General features: G+C 36.8%; 1 protein-coding gene across 1 annotated transcript in view; it reads left to right on the plus strand.

Annotated features, from left to right (window-relative positions):
* The window catches only part of DACH1 (dachshund family transcription factor 1), a 423,371-nt gene that overhangs the window by 221,998 nt on the left and 182,942 nt on the right, over positions 1 to 18,431 (plus strand). Inside the window, exon 3 of the mRNA XM_027590972.2 lies at positions 7,873 to 8,034. Within this exon, the coding sequence (XP_027446773.2) occupies positions 7,873 to 8,034 (162 nt within the window). The remainder of the gene's footprint in view (positions 1 to 7,872; positions 8,035 to 18,431) is intronic.

Consider the following 18,431-nt stretch of genomic DNA (forward strand, 5'->3'; position numbering starts at 1 on the left):
AGAAAGCCAGAAGGTTTAAATGAATAAATGCATTTAATGCACAAAATGCCTGGGCTAATTTTAAAACTCCTTTACTAACATCCTTTATTGAAAATAGAAACCCACTTCATTCATCTGTCTTGGTTATATTGCTGTGGTTGAAGTAATTTAATATTCCTGCTTTCCACTAATCTTGTAGTTCAACAGAAGTAAACAATAGGTTTCATAAATTAAAAAATACACTCTTCTGAACATGCTTATAAGATTAAAAAAACAAGGCAGTAAACATTTATGACTGAAACAAACTAGATTGTTCAAATACTGCCATGATGTATCATGTATATCAATATGGCACTGATATCAGTTAGAATGCAAACAAGGTTTTAAATGATGTGCCCCTTCATTTCAGCTGGAGAATCCGTTTCACACCATCTGCCTATCAGATGGTTAGGAACCAGGACTGCGTATTAATGCCACATGTTCGATTTTCCTCCTTCTTGTAATGGTTAGATTCATATTGCTAATAGCTGTGCATGAGCACTGTCGATGAAATTTCTGTGACGGTGGAGTGATGAGATATTTATAAGCCGCCTGTCTCCCTGAATAATCAGTAGGAAGAATGCCAGACATAAATAACTTATCAATTCCAGAGTATTAATAATAACTACCATTGGCTATAATCTACTACATCTTTAAAATGGTTTCTTCTAAATTTGGGTAAAGTGACATAGACTAATAAAAAAGTCTATCATTTGGAAGCTTTGACTGCTTACTATCTCTTGCATATAACTCATTTTATTTAACCATTACATTTTGGGAAATACATTTTATATGGAATGTGATGTAAGAGTAGACAACATATCAAACATTTGGAAGTCATCTTGATGTCTTTGAAACCAAAGATCAAAGATTGGACCTTTCAAGTTAATGAGCAAACAAACAGATCAGAGAAAATTTGACAGCAATATGTCTCTTTTATTGATATTTATAATCTATAGTTGTAATCTACTCTTTATCACAAGGGGTACTAACTTATTTGAAATAAATAGAATGGGGATACTTTCCCCTTTTTCAGAAAAAGGGATCAGGATCATATATGGCATTTGAAAGATTTAAACACTGTGTTGATAGAAGTTGAAAGCAGAAGAAAAATGCTATCTTTGCAGAGTAAAATAAGATTCGTAAGTGGTGACAATGCCTACTTCTCTTCCAAAGACAAACCCATGGATTGGTTTTAGGATGTTGAATTTGAAGTAGTGAAGGCTTTGTATCAATACAGCACAGAGTGGAGATTTAGTGATTTTAAGATAAATATGATCATTGTAGACTACTAAATGAAATGTTTAGATAGAAGCATGGATTTTAGATTTCCATTTGTCAAATGGCTAAATTCTCCCTCTACACTGTTAGGTAGCTTTTGCCATAGTTGTCTTTTTGTGAGTAACTGAACTGGGGTAAAACTAAACATAAGGGCATGATGGATATTCTGGTTACTTGATAATATTTACTACAATATGTGGAGGGCTTAGTACGTGCCCATGCTGTTGCATATATTATTTTGCCTTTATTTTCCACAACATCCCTATCAAGTCAGAATTGATATCTCTGTTTTAGAGATGAGAATTTTGAAGACTTAGGAATTATATAACTTGCAGCAGTATCCCAGATAAATTTGATGCATGTTGTCCAAAGCTTGTATGGCTTTTTGGAGTCCATTTTTTTAACCATCATGTGTTTACTCCCTATATGATAGTGAGTTTAGATAACTAGTAATTTCCATGACAGTCACTTTATTCAAGTAGAACTTTAAACATTTTAGTAGGGCATCCAAAATTGAAAGTAAAAGGAATCTATAAGCCAAGATAAGAATAAAAAAACTTCTAACAATATGCAGTTAAAGAATAATACAGAATTTTCTCTGAAGGAGCAGAACAGAATGAAGCCCACAGCGATGTGTTTATATCGTAATTCAGACGATAATATGAAAAGCTGTTTTTTAAAGTTATTTGTAAAAATTTACTTATTCTTTTATATTATAAATATAGAGCTTGTAGACATTTAATAGGAAAGAAAAAAATAACTAAATATTTTTGCATGATATAAGATTTATGGTCTTTAACCTTATTTTGATGTACGATCCCTCTCCTGAAGGCCAGTTAGAGGTCTAGGAGTGTACAAACTATGACTTACTATCCTTCCTCTGAAGGAAAATGTCTTTTTTAAACAAAATACTTCTCAATCCATTATCTTATTAGTATGAAATGAGTGTTAAGTGTACATTTAAGTTTCTCCCTTGTTGATTACATAGTATTTAGGATCTCATAAAATAAAATGAAATTATATTTGACTTCTTCGTTTAGCACATGTTTTTGTTTTGGGGTATGAGATATTTAAATGTTCTTTGAGAGTGTAAAAATCATCAAGGTTAATCATTCCTTAGTATAAGAAATTATTTATTTGTTCCTTCATCATATAATCTCTCTCACACACACACACACACACACACACACACACACACACACACACACATATATATTTGTAATTTTTCTCCCAATGAGAGAAGGAAATCTGGTGAAAAACTTAATTAAAGAATCAGGAGTGATTACCCAAGCTACTTCATTAACAGTTGCCATACATGCCAAATAGATTCATACATGTTAATGGTTGCTGGAGCTAATAATGTGCAGGGTCGCTGCGTCAATAACACACAGAAGTACCACATTTTTTGCTTCTGCTGGGGTAGGCTCAAGGCACAAGAAGACTTACTTTTACAAAGTATACATCCCACTAGAGTAGTATGTCTCAAACTCTGATTCCTTGGTTGAACCTGATTTAATATTTTAACAAGTTCCCTTGTTGATTCTTAAGCACACTCGCTTTTGAAAACAAGGTCAATGATGATCTGCTTGGTTAATAAACTTTTATTGTAAGATGCAGACACACTTTAGTGTCAATTACTGTCATCAAATAATCTAAGGGCAGTGAGCATCAGAATCGACCTGTTTGTTGAAAGGTAAAAACACAGATTCCTCAGCCCATCCTAGACATAGTCTGTGAATGTGTCCCTGGGGAAGATCTCTGACTTTACCATGCATGACAGCTGGATTTGATGTTGACTATCACTTTGAGAAACACTGAATTACCTAGTTCTGAGATAAACATAGTTCGTCTTGATTGGGAAGAATTAAAACAGTGGTAAATTTGCAATATAATGTGCTTGAGGGTGGGATACTGAAGGAGGACGTAAAAATCTCTGTGAATCTGAGGCAAGGGGGAAAAATGCTATGAGAAAAGGGTGAGGTAGGGAGGTGAAGGTGCATGATAAATGTCATGGGTTGCCAGTATTTACACAAGTAGACAATTCTTGATGACATGTAAATGTTTTCAGTTTGAATTCTCTCTCTATATATAGACCAAAAGCTAGAGTTATTTTGGGAATTTATTATAATGTTTTTTTCAAAGGCAACTTCATTTTGGAACAAAATATACAATGGGACCTCTTTCTAAGAGCAAGGTGGAGGGGATTTGAGGATTACATCAGAGATTTGAAAGGGCCATTGCAAGGCCAACAGGAAGTGCAATAAATACAGAGGGCTGGTGAGCCTTTTGTGATCCTCTCCAGCGCTAGGCAAATGTAGCTTGGGAGAGTCATGCTTTGTATTAAATTCATGAAATTTGCTACTCCTAGTATATTCACATTGATTGTAATATCAACATAATGCCTTAATAATAGATATTGTTAAAATAGTGGCCATATTTCTCCTGTGGCTGTCCAAGTACTCTAGTTTCAGAAGTGTTTTTTCATTCAGTGACAATTTGTGGCAGGCATTGTGGTAGATGTTTGGGATACATATATTAGTGACATATTTCTGTGCTTTTGGTGTTATAACCTAGTTGAGGAGGTAGCTTTAAAGCCTACCCTCCCCCTTGGTACCTCCCTTACCCCCCCCAAAAAAGATCATTAAAAAATTCAAGGGACTGAGTTTCTCCTCTCAGATTGCACATTGAAATGACTTGGGGAACAGTGAAATCCACCCCAAAATATACAGATGTAGGAGCCCCAGTCAGAACGTCCTATGGTAGGACTCAGCCATTTGCATGGCTTAAAAGCTCCTTGGGGGATTCTGATGCACAAAGGATAGCAAACTCACAGAGAGCAGGTTGAGAACACAAACAAGAGGATGGCTGGCTCTCCCCTTGAGGAGTAAGGAGGGTCAGCTCTTCAAAAGAAGTGTGTTTTGAGCTGACTCTTCAAATGTTGATCATTGTTTCACAGGTAGATTGAAGAGTCAGGAAGCTGAGACTGCTACTCCTAGAACATAATATATAAGCCACCAGATAAGGGACACATGGCTGGGCTGAGGCAGGGATGGGGAAGTTTTCTAGAAATGGGAACATGAGCAAAGTCTGGCTTGAAAGAAGGGATGGGTAGTCCATTAGAGGAAATAGGAGAAGGCCAATGTGTCTAGAGCACAGAGAGCCAGTAGGACCTGAGGGAATGGATGATGCTACACAGATAGGCAAGGGACTGAGCATGAAGGGCCATGACAGCTACGTGAAGCACCCCACTTGCTCCTAAGAGCAGGCATTGAATGTCTCTGCTGAAGAAAGGGTGACAGCTAGCACTAGAGGGAGCCGGGAAAATGGAGAAAATTGCTTGAATTTGAAAGCTATTCAAGAATTAGAATTGTGAGCCAGGTGAGTTTAGTGGGACTAAAATCAGCAGCGGCTGAAAATGTCATCACTTTTTACTGACTTCATTAAACTAGATTAAAAATCCAATACTTATAAGTATCATAGAGTTCAGCGATAGCATGTATGGGTCACGTCCTTCCAGTAGTCGCCCTTATCTGCAGTTTCCTTTCCCCAGTTTGGTCAACTGCAGTCTGGAAGCAGATGATCCTCCTTCTGACAAGTCATCAGAAGGTCATTAGTAGCCCAACACTGTGTCACAGTGCCTGCGTCATTCCCCTCACTTCACCTCATCACAAGAAGGGTGAGTGCACTACAATGAGATATTTTGAGGGAGAGGGAGAGAGACCACATTCACATAACTTTTATTATGGTATACTGTTAGAATTGTTCTGTTTTATTGTTGTTAATCTCTTTCTTCCTAATTTATAAATTAAACTTTGTCATAGTTATGTGTATATAAGGTTCAGCACTGCCTGTGGTTTCAGGCATCCAATGGGGGTCTTGGAACATATCTCCCATGGATAAGGGGGAAGCCACTGTATATCTTTTGAAATTTGTATTAGAAATGTAAAACTGCAGGGATATACTGTCAAGTGCACAAATAGAAGAGTACCATAAATAAGATCAGCTACATAAACTTATAAAAAATATTTTTAAAAGTCAAGTGTTAAATAATGTAATTTATGTTAAGAAAAAAAAAAGAAGAAGAAGATAGCAGGAGGGGAAGAATGAAGGGGAGTAAGTCGGAGGGGGAGACGAACCATGAGAGACGATGGACTCTGAAAAACAAACTGAGGGTTCTAGAGGGGAGGGGGGGTGGGGGGATGGGTTAGCCTGGTGATGGGTATTAAAGAGGGCACATTCTGCGTGGAGCACAGGGTGTTATGCACAAACAATGAATCATGGAACACTACATCCAAAATTAATGATGTAATGTATGGTGATTAACATAACAATAAAATTATTAAAAAAAAAAGTCAAGTGTTAGTGTCACCAGCTAAGGAGAAATAAGATTCTTCTAGCCAAGGGGGCTGTGGCCAGTCCACCATATCCTGCAGGAATCAAAGCTAGGACTGGACTTTTTGAGGGAGTAGAATGCAGGGCATGCCTGCATCCCTTCTTATAACATGATATGGCTGGGGGCACTTGGGTGGCTCAGTGGGTTGAGCATCTGACTCTTGATTTCAGCTCAGGTCTTGATCTCATGGTCATGGGAGTAAGCCCCACATCAGGCTCCAGCTGAGCATGTTGCTGCTTAAGATTCTCTTTCCCTCTCTCTCCCCCTGTCCCTTCCTCATGCTCTCTCTCTCTCTCTCTCAAAAGCAAAACAAAACAAAACATGATATGGCCTTTTTCACATAGTCTATCTCGTTTAATCCTCATATTATCCCTTTATGAATAGAATGACTTTACAGATGAAGAAACCATACTCAAAAAGACTTTATGGGCTGTCTAGGGCTACATCATGCATAGTTATATTTCATGCTACTGAATTTGATTCAGATCTCTATAATAATAACAATCATATCTCAAGTTGTAGTTTTATCTTCCTTATTTGAATGCTATAAACAAGATTTACCTGCTACATGAAAGCAAAGATAAAGACCCTGCAAGTGTCATCAGTTGGAGATGAGGCAACCCAGGCAATGACAGGAAGGGGCATGTGAGATGGTCACATTTGTGACAAGGCAAAATCGAGGAAGAGAGAGTTGCTGGGAGACACAAGGCGAATTTTAACAGGAAAGAAAATGTTCTGAAACACCTTTGAAGGAAATGAGTAACTGGGGAGTAAATTCAATCATAGGAAGATGAGAGAATCAGTTCAAGTTGGGACTTAAAAGGCAACAAATGTACAGTGTAAACCCAGATGAATTCTTTGAGTTTACATCAATAGCTTTTTAGAGAGTAGTTATCAGTTTTTTCACTCAGGATCTATTCTGAAGGTCTTGTTGCATTGGGGTGAATGTTGTCAAGGCCTCTTTGATCTGATCTGAAGGAAAGGTGAGCTCTTCTAACCTCTAAAAAAAAATAGCAGAGATTTCTAGGAAAGAAAAAAGACTTTCTCATAGTTTCTGAGGCCGTAACTTATTTGCTGCAGTACCTAGAAGTGATGATTAGTGGGGAGAAAAAGAGGAGAGAGGTGTTCAGTCTCTAATCCACCAGCTGAGAGTGGAAATAAATCACACAGATAAATTCAAACCGAGTTGAAGCACTGTAGTCAGAAAATCTGAAGCAGCCATAGCAAAGAGAAGATGGGGAGCAGGGATGTATATCCTCTCCTAGACTGTAAAAGTTTTAGAATTAGGGGAGATTATTCAGATGTTGCAGTGTCTGTCATTTTGCGGGTGAGGGATGCCAGGATGAAGTGAACGGACATGGTAAAAAATTTCACACCTTCAAGAAAAACACACCACTCCCCTGCTCTAAGTCCCCTGCTGGCTCTCTAGGGCATGTCTGTAAGGCATGGCCCTAGTTTTCTGTTCTTCCATAATCTGGCCTCAAATTCTATTTCTAATCTCACGTCCACTCCCACGTCCCGTTCTTTGGATGAGCAGAGGTGAACTGTTCCGGGCAAACATGGCACAGTGGTTAAAAGTGTTCACTCTAGGGCTAGAAGGCTGGGAGCTGAGTGGTCAGGGGAGTGAACTGTGGGGCAAGGCTATACCAGACAAAGGGAATGGCACATGTGAAGGCACAGGCTCGAAGAGGCAGGGCACGCACGTATGCATCTTGGTGGCATGTTCAGGTAGCTGGAGGGTGGCCTGAGGATGAGGAAAACGGAGTGATGAAGTACGTTTGCACTTTCTAGTGAAAGGTTTTGGGAATTAAGCTAAGCAGTTCAGACATCCCCTTCCCCCCCCCCCCCCCCCCCCCCCAGGCAGCTGCACAGGATTTTAAGCAGGGAGTAACATACTCAAACTGGTTTGTTCCAGAGAGAATTCTGGATGCATTTCTACCGCTGTCCTTTTATGTATGAATTATGTTTCTGCTAATATTTAATTTGGGAGTTTAGAGTGCATTCTCCCCCTCATATCAATGTTTCTTCATTGGCTAGTCAAGAATGAACATAGGTTATCAGAGTGGTGCATGGAGCAATCCAATACTCGAATATGTTTGCATGTGTGTTCTCGAAGTACATGGACTATTACATGAAAGATCAGAATTTGAATTATCTTGTTTTTAATTTATTCTTTTAAGGTCTGACCGCAGCAGCTGCAGCAGCTGCTGCTGCTACCAATGCAGCCATTGCTGAAGCAATGAAGGTGAAAAAAATCAAGTTGGAAGCCATGAGCAGCTATCATGCCGGTAATAACCAACATGGAGCCGATGCTGAAAATGGGGACATGAATTCAAGTGTTGGTAAGTTGTAGGTTTGCGGAAACTTTTGTGATCATGTGGCTACCAAATTACTTTCTTTTCCAGGATAAAAAACCCATCAGGTGCCCATTCAAGAAGCTGGTAACTTTGAGCCTAGAAAACAGTGTATATTTTGGAGATGCTATTTGCCCCTCTAACAACATGCACTCCAAATAAATAATTAGCAACATAATTTTTTAATACAGGATCAACTTTATGTAGGCAACTTCTACTAACAGCATTCAGTTAACATCTTTTGTAATACAATTAAGTTGCAATAATCAGAATTTTAGTTTAGTTTAGTGTAGTTTAGTTTTTATAGAGCATGTGTGAGTAGGTGGGGAAGGGCAGAGGGAGAGAGAGAAGCTTAAGCAGCCTCCATGCCCAGGGCAGAGCCCCACGCGAGGCTCTATCTTAGGACTCTGAGATCATGACCTGAGCCAAAATCGAGAGTCAGACATTTAAGCGCCTGGGCCACCCAGGTACCCCAATAATCAGAAATTTAAAATATTGACTATAGGTAAAGTGACCAGAATATTTACAGGCAAACCCATGCTTTATCCTTTTAATTCCGATTGGATTTGTTATCAAATAAGTTTGCATCAACATCAGAACATATAAACTTGATTCTTTTGTGTACTGCCAAGAATTATGTTGAGAGTTAATTCTTTCTATGTATAACTATTACCAATTTCTCTCATTGTAAATATACAACTTTAATTTCTCTTGATTTTTTTTTTCTTTCTTGAGATGTGGAGAAAGAGATGAAAAGTTAATAGTCATTGTTTAACCAAAACCAACAGCTTTCTCTTTGCAGAATTCATTTGGGTAGCTCATTTTTCAAATACAACTTCACATGTGAGTTAATGTTTTTTATTGATGATATCTTTCACATCTCTGTGTTGGTAAGATAAAACATTGTATTCTGCCACTGCACTGTATTGTTTCTCTTTAAAATGTAGAAATTGTGCTCAAAATATAATTTAGCAAGAGAAATTTGGCTACTACAAGATATGTATAAGATACTCTATCCAACATATGTTCATGAAGGACAAAGTAATTCATGGCAGTTCGATTAAATTTTCTTCTCCACGCAATGTTTTCATAGATTATTTCTTTAGATAATCAGCAGCTCTCTACTTTCTGTCCAATGTCATAGAATTAAGGGCATAGGAAGAAATACTATGGATTGTAGTAATAATCATTCTTACAACACTTCCATGGGAGGATACACTGGGTATTAATGTTAGAGTAGGAAGTAATTTTCAAATATATATACAATACACAAAATACCATTGCTTCAGTGATGCCAAAGGGTAGCTTCTTATGTTGAAAAGGGAAAAATAGAAATTTCCCCATAGCACTACACAAGGGAAATAGAAAAAGGGCGGACGTAATTGGTTTCATTTGAAAATAGGTTATAGAGAAGGTGGTGGCAATTCTTAGAAGGATGAAAAGATGTGGAAGAGAGCCAAAACTATGGCTCTACACCGGGCAAGGATGAAGGAAAACATGACTGCTTGCATTTGTAGGGCTCCTAGGGAGAGGATGGAGGGCTGCGGGTTGTTAAGGTCATGGTTCACACACATCAATTCAGACTTTTGAAAATTAAAAAGTTTTGAAGTAAAATGAATGAATTATAATTTTCTTTTTGGAACTATTATATACATTTTTTTTTAAAAAAAATAAGCAGCTTCTTTCTTTGACCTATAAAGTAGAACAAAATTAAACACTTCTAGGGGCGCCTGGGTGGCTCAGTTGGTTAAGTGACTGCCTTCGGCTCAGGTCATGATCCTGGAGTCCCGGGATCGAGTCCAACATCGGGCTCCCTGCTCAGCAGGGAGTCTGCTTCTCCCTCTGACCCTCTTCCCTCTCATGCTTGCTATCTCTCGTTCTCTCTCTCTCTCTCAAATAAATAAATAAAATCTTTAAAAAAAATAAAGACTTCTAAAAACAAGTCATTGGCCACTATAAATTTTAGTTACCATTGCAAAACAAACTGGATTGTTTTCAAAATTTTAGAAGAGTAAGCATTTAACGCAGGCTGTTCTTACTAGTTGGTGTTGGGAGGAGGAATATTTAAGTTAGGCAATTTCATAACATTGACAACAAAAGATATTAAAACATGATATCTCTGAATTTCCTGGGCGGCAGAGCAGAAGTTGACTTTGGAAAATCCAATAGGCATAAGATAAAGAGAACATGGCTCATAATTAGGCATTGACATACATTTAATATTTGCAATTATAGAGTAACACTTGCCTACTGACCAAATTGTGGTTTACCTTAATGATTTTGGTACATAGGCTACCATAGTGTCTTAAAAAACGAAGGAATTTGATTTTTCTTTTGTGTTCTAGTTGGAGGAAATCACTTTTCTTCCATCAAGGTATTTAGTTGGCAGTTTATATTGCTTTTTAGTTTTGACCCCCACCACCCAACACCAATCTGAATCAGGAGCAGAAATTTATTTGAATTTTCCTAGAGAGTCTTAATATTTTTAGAGTGCATTAACATTGGTGTCATTGCTAGTCCTTGAGGCAGGTAGATCATTTTTGTTAGATATATGTAGCTGATTTGGGGGGGAAATGTTATCATTGCCATTTTTATTCTAGTCTCACATGCCACTGTTGTCTAAGAATTTATGACTTATTATCCTTCCAGAGCACACCCCCCCTTTTCTAGAGATCAGGGAAAGAAAGTTTGGTGGAGGGGTTGGGTAAGGAAGGTACAGGGGACTGGTGGGTGTTGGGGTTGAGCTTGCATAGATCAAAGTAGTTGCTGAATTGGGCAGTTATTTTATATGGCCCCTGTCTTCTCTGGTTCTGACAACAGTGCCTGCCTCTTGTAAGTGTTCAGCAATTACCTGTTCTGTGACTTTGGGAAGTTATGTAAACTTTCTGAGCCTAACATTGCATATCTGAGAAATGGCATAATAGTATCTACATCACGAGAATTAAAGGAGATCCTATTTGTCAAGTGTTTATTTATTACAACGTCTGCTTATCACATTGTTTGGTCACCAGTAAGGGTAGTCATATTGGTATTGCTTTTGCTATTATTATTATTCCAAATTTGCCCTCCTGAGAATTACCTTCTTCCCCTTTTTACAACCATTAACTATTTCCTTCTCTGTGTTCCTATTCTCTGTTAGGTATTTTTTTTTTAAGATTTTATTTATTTATTTGACAGAGAGACACACAGTGAGAGAGGGAACACAAGCAGGGGGAGTGGGAGAGGGAGAAGCAGGCCGCCTGGAGAGCAGGGAGCCCAATGTGGGGCTCGATCCCAGGACCCTGGGATCATGACCTGAGCTGAAGGCAGACGCCTAATGACTGAGCTACTCAGGCGCCCCTGTTAGGTATTTGTTAAGCTGCAGGCCTGTGAGTAAATTTGGGGGGAGCCACTGTGTCATTTGGATTTTGTTGTGCATTTGATTTTAGCTCATTCTAGTAACACGAAATAATTATAATCCAGTCCCAGCATTCAGGCGGTATATAGTCTATGGGAGGGATGGCTACATAAGTAGGCAGTCAAAACAGGATGTGCTAGATCCAGGAGTATCAGCTAGTATGAGGTGCTTAGGAAGTGGTATTGAAGCCTAGGAATTCCAGGCAGAATCCCAAGAATCTCAAAAGCCTATATTTCAGAATACAAACTTACTGCTCTCATGAATCTATCAATTGTCTCTTTGAAGGAATGAAAGCCCTCAGAGAGGGGCTACTTATATGATGTATTGTTGCTGCTCAGCCCTGCCCAAATACAGTGACATTTTTTAAATCAATTCAGGTTTCCTTTTTCTCTTGTACTCATCTGGCCCACAAATTCTGTTAAACATTTTAGATTCTCCTGTGTAGGAACATTACCTGAGCCCCCCCACCCTGGTTGTAAGAAAGTCCTTACCCCCTCAGAAAACAGATTTTCTGTTTGTTTAGTTTGGTTTGATTTGGCTTAGGGGGTGAAGAGATCTTTTTATCACTCATGACTTCTAGTTCTCTATATGAATTGTCAAAATTAGCCCCCCCAAAGTGTTTAGAGCAATCTGTGACACTGGCAAATTATTTTATATTCCAATTTTACATGGTATCCTTGAGCTCTCATCTTCCCAACAGAATGATCATTTTAGGAAGAAGTGAGGACTTCGGGATAGATCCGAGTGAGGCATCAGCACACTGAGTAAAATATATGGCCATGTCTCCATTCTCCCTCATCCACAATCAATTGGATTCTTTTAGTTTAATATTTACTTGCTAAGATGAGATGCTAGTCTGCATGGTGATAAACAGTCTGCTCCTGGCATCTGAAGGTGACCTGTCAGTTCATATGGACAAATCTCCTGCTTACTGAAATGTACAAAATAAATCATTAAAGCAGGCAGGTGCTCATTCCCAGATTTAAATCACCATAGATTTATGATTTGAATTAATGCTTCATTTGGCCATAGAAATAGATGCTGAGACAAATGATATGCACTGGTTGGGGTTTCCATACTGTAGCCATCCTGATATTGATTACTGAGATGTCTTTGCAATCTCTTGTTTATATCAAGTACTATCTTGTGACAGGTTGGCTGATATGAGCTACACTGCAGATAAGAAGGAAAAATGTCCTGGATTCTTTTTAGTGGCAACACTATCCACAACATACAGGCCAGATAAATTGCTATTTTTTTGCTTTAAGGACTGATCTACATAACCAGCTTAAAAAAATGCTGCTTGGAAATTGGGACTGGGATATTGGAAAGGCAGAATTTAAAACCGGTGAACCCAAGGTCAATCCCATAGTATCTACAGCTGTGTTTTTATCTGCTTATCTTTTTTTGGGGGGGGCATCATGCACATTTTTGAGGATACTAAATTAATCACGATCAATTTAATCTAAATAAAGGAAACTTATTTTTACTTCTAGTTTTTAAATGCTATATAAATATTGACATAGTAAGCATCTCAGTAGTTTCTATGTTATTTAAATACTTGCTAGACCTAGTATCTTATTCCCTTAACTAATGACAACAAAGGAAATGACTCTTTAAAGATAAATACATTAAATATTATTCCCAAGTGCAAGACTTTGTGCACCATAATTTACCAGGAGGCAGGAAAAGACTGCATTTTTACCTTCTCTGAACATTTTATTTAAGGAAAACACTATGTACACAGTTTAAAGAATACTCGGAGGATTTAAGAGGGACCTTTGCCACTAGCTAATATCTGACTCATAGAACTGGTAAACAGCTATCAACAATAGGAGATTGCTTGCTTAGTAGGAAATGAGTTCATATCTATTCAAAATGTGATCTCAAAACAGATGTCCCAAGAAAATCTCATTGTTTAAACTATAGTCAGAACCCCCTAACTGCTGTTATTTCTTGAAGGAAGTGAAGTAATCTTAAGACTTCAGAATGTCTCTTTCTGAACACTGGAACACAAGAGTACACTGATCACTGAGGCAGTGACCCACCAACTGCACACACACCTCACGTGCCTAAATGTACGATTCGTTTTCATTTGCTTAAGCTTGCAATAGTTAACAGGGATGTAGGACTTTCAAAGTAAACACAAGAACTTGAGTTTGGGATGAACAGCTATGTTCTTCCATAATATTCTTTACTCCTTATTTCTGTGCATCAACCAACAGCAATAACAAGAACAACAATAACAACAACACAAAAATGAGGGAAAGAAAAGCCCGGGCCAGTAGGAGATAAAATTATCTTACCCAGCTGACCATCCTCTTATCTTTTTTTTTAAAACATTCCAGCAGAAGTAGAATAGTTTATACTGTAGTCATTTCCTTTCTTCTAACTCATGTGTGTATTTGGAAGGAAAAATTAATTTTATGATCTCAGGAAAAAAGTCTTGGAGACCTTGAGAAAGCAAATAAAAGGAAACTGAGAACACAGGCCACCAAGCAGATCTCTGCAGTTGCACATTGGATCCTCTGCCTTGGCAATGTTAATGAACCTCAAATCCTTCCTATAATTAGATGAGGGAATTGCTTATATTTTCAAACAGATGATGCTGCTATAATGAAACGATTGACAGGGAATTTAAGAGTGTCTACAGTAGTCATTTGGTTTCTGTTATAAAAAAAAAGTTTAAAAAGAAGATTGGCTTTAGACATAGGTCCTGGGAGAGGTAGTAATTTACATAGCATGCTATGACAGGTGTCTTTGTATAGTAAGGAAATAAAATGGAAGACTAGAGAAATGATGGGCAGGTACAGCAATTTTTTTGGGGAGGGGTGTCCTATGCTTATTCTGCTTAGGTTTTTTAAAAGGGGCCGAGGCTCAAGAGATGGATCCGGATTGAGTGCACAGCTGTAACTGCTGATGAGCTAATTGCTCCTTATCTCTCAGCCCCATTCATCTTCATTTTTTACCAATTACTGAGAATTATCTGTGTTCTCAGTTGGATATGAGAGTTAATCCTTTTTGGTTAAGCCGGCAGTACTGTGAGCAGATTCCAAATCGGAGGGTGAAAAAGCCAAAGCCAGTTTTCTCTAAAAATGTCTCCAGTTCAATTACAGTATCACTGATTCATAAGAAATTTGCCATTGTTTAACAGATTAAATGTGGAAAGTTTTTTTTTTTCATACTTTCTTAGTTTCGCTGCCTAACAATGATTTGTAAGATCCTTCTTCCTGTCTGATGAGTAAATTTAACAATATTAACAGCCAGGGTCTTGTAAACATGGAAACACACACAAGACTACCCTAAAAGGCCAAAAGGATTCTGACACATGAAATGAGAAATATTTTAGAAGTGATAGCTGTCAATTTATATATAAACACTTTAAATTGATGCTTTTGCTCTGTGACTTCACATATGGTGAGGAAAAGTATGTCCAAACATAAACCTTTTCACAAATGTCACATGAGTGGAATTTAAATGGAAGGACCACATAAGCATCTCTTGAAAGTGTAGGAACTGCCCTGGTTTGTAATTCAATCGATTGTGAATAAGCCATATGGTTCACATCATTCCTTATGCAAAAGATGTCTTCATATCCTGACATTTCACACAAAATTGCTTACCCCAACATTAAAAATCTAAGAAGTAGCAAGCTACTCTTTCAGACATTTTAATGCATTTGTAGATATCTAATATTTCTGGCATTTTTCTTCATTAAATATTTTAAATATGGTAATCTATGTGAAAATATAAAGAATAGACAGCTAACTTAAAATTATCAAAAATTATTGTCTAAAATTTAAACATCTTCCGGCATGACCAAGATAAGTCCTTTTAGATGCATCTACAAACTGAGATGGTAGAGCAGAGAGCAAAATATGTCAGAAGATTTAGCTTCTAGTAGTAACATAGCTAATAAATAACTCAGCTACTTAGATAAGTCTCTTAATATCTCAGCTTTCTTATTAATAAATAAGCAGCTTGATGCTCAGTTACCCTCTTGGCTCTAAAATTCTTTGATTTTTGAAAACTCCATAGAAGATAAAAGGCAAGAAGGTATACTTTATGGTGATTTCCAAAATAAAATACAAACCTGAAATAATGTAAATGTTCAAAACAAGGCACCATTAAATATATTTTAATATGCAATTTCATATAATATTACAGCCATTACACATGATAGGTAAGGGTGGAAAATACTTATTTTGAATATAAGAGAATAAGATGATATAGAATTTTATACCCTTGTAATATATATATTATATGTATATTTATATATATTGTATATATTATATATATTTTATTTGATGTTCTATTCTTGTAATCGTAAAACATAAGGAAATGTAAGATATACTCGTTTGGATATGGATATATATATATCCATTTCATTAGAGTTGGAAGGAACTGGGCAAGAGTTTATTTTGTTATGTTATTGTGGTAGAATTGTGAATAGTTTCTCAAAAAGTGTAAGATAGCGTTAAATTAGATTATTTTAAAGTGACACATCAGCGTGCTAAAAACTGGTTGTTTTATTAGGCCCCTTTTCATGATTTTCTAGAAAGCACATCATTTTGCATTTTTTCTCATGACATTTTTTATATTTATTGGTTACATAAAAGAAGAGAAACACCAGGGATCATAACAGTGACTATTTATGGAAAAAATACATTTCGATTTTTAAAAGAACCCTTTTCTCACTTAAAAGTTTTTGATCAAGTATTTCTAAATCCATGCTTATATGTTAATAAAATAATCAGAGTTTGATTAGTAACACAAACTAGCTTCCTGTGTGAATTATTAAATGTATTTCATGATAAGTGGAATGCAGAGAATATTTCTACTTTATTTAGTGTCTGCTTCATTTTCATGAAGTTTCTTAATTTATATGGACAGTTGAAGAACATAATTAGGAAATATTAGCCTAATATTTTTGTTTTAGTTTTAATATTGCTTATTCCTACTAATGACAGCATAATGAAGTAACCCTGATAATTCAAGCATTTCATACTAAGGAATGTAAATTAAATTATTTTATTTGATGTTCTATTCTTGTAATCATAAAATATAAGGAAATGTTAGATATACTCACTTGGATATGTTATAGGGTAAACTCTATCCCATTCCAGGAGATTGAGAGCATTTATGACAGCCTTGGAAATACAATTTTCATTGAGGAGGGCCCTAAAAATGATCTTTGTCAATCTACACCAACATGCCATAATGTTCATATAAACTTCAAAAATATAGTGGGAGCAAGCATCTCAGTTTAAAATAACCTCAGGCCTTCTTCAACCCTTTTAATATCAGATAACTCATTTTATTCATTAATATGACTATTTTATCTGTTTTAGATTTTAACTTCATATGATGATATACGCTTAAATAAATCTTCAACTTTGTGGTCTGTAAATTATAATGTTTAGTGATAGAAGTTTCGAATATCTTAGGATGACCTGATATTAGAAAGTTTATTCTTTGAGATGTCACTAGGGTCCAACATTATCTGTGAGTGTGAGCCTACAAGTTTATAACTCTGAGCCCTATGACCCTGTCACCAGATCTGGTGTTTCACATTTGTGTGACTGTGATTCTTTTCCAAAGTGTCCAAATATTCCAAAATTGTACAAAGTCATCTGTATGAATGCTGGCCTGTCAAAATGAATATAAAATGGAATAACTAAATGATAATAAGTAAATAATATCATCATTGACATAAATGCCTAAAACTGTCAATTCACTTATGATGAAATAACGTGGCATACATAATCTTGCAGACTCTTGATGCCCCCTCCTCCTCCCCACCCCCATCCCCCCCGCCCCATGAACCTCGATCATTTTGAAAGAGGAAAGAAGAGAGGACTTAAATATGGTTTTCTTTAACAGCAGGTTATAATGGAAACACAGACCCTTACATTCAGTGCTGAGAGAATTACCAGTTTGATAATGATTAGGAATGTTGTTATTAAAACAGTATGTGCAGTTCATTTTCAACAGTTTTGAATTAGAGTGTGCACTAATGAAACGGATACGGTTTCCTTCACAAAGGGCAGATCTGTGAGTTAATATCGCTGCAGCAGTGCCTCGCAGACCCTGCCTTTAGCTCTATTTGTATTTCACAGCATGATAAGCAAAGAGTGTTGATTTCCAAGGATCCCGCTGATGAAAGGTAATGGCATTATTACATCTTTATCTCAAAAGCAGAACTGAGTGGTAAATTATTTTTTTTCTCTGTGGCACAAAAGATTTCTTGGTTAGAAAGCCTTTTTTTATTTCTTTACTCATTTTAGTCTTGGAAATGAGATGTTATTATTTAATGTCTGCACAGCAAGCTTGAAAGCACCTAATAGCGAATGGATTGGAAGTGAAGTACCTCCTGCTCACAGATATGGATCTTCTCAGTCACACGCTGTACCAGCTGTCATCCCAGCCATACTGCTGTGATTTAATTAGTCTGTTTATGTCCTTTCTAATAATATTTCCATCTCTATGAAAGGGCAAATGCGACAGGGACTTTTTCCCTTTCTGGTTCTGCAGACTGGAGAATGTGGCCTACATCTGATATGTGGGGGCACAGGATTGAATCACCATTCCTGTCACTTCAAGCTGTTGATAAATTGTTCAGCCAAGAAGTGTACTTACTTCCTTGGGGTCATTTGTAGTCTAGGAGTAATAATCTGCATAGGGACAAAGAAGAGAAGATTTGTGTGTATGTATGTGTGTATCCAGTTATATATATATATATATATATATATATATATATATATATATTTACACGTACACATATATATACACATGCACACAAATATATATATATATATGCAGGTATTGAAAAGTTAAAACAAATTATAAGAAAATGTGAGCTCCATATTTTTATCAACATGCATGTTTTTGTGGCACATATTTAAGTCTTTTCATCAGTTGAGTTCTTGCAGAATTATAACATTTCAGGAATTCACAGGAAAGTTTTCCACTTTTCCTAAATGAAACT

This window comes from Zalophus californianus, chromosome 3 (genome assembly GCF_009762305.2).
Source record: "Zalophus californianus isolate mZalCal1 chromosome 3, mZalCal1.pri.v2, whole genome shotgun sequence".
NCBI lineage: Eukaryota > Metazoa > Chordata > Mammalia > Carnivora > Otariidae > Zalophus > Zalophus californianus.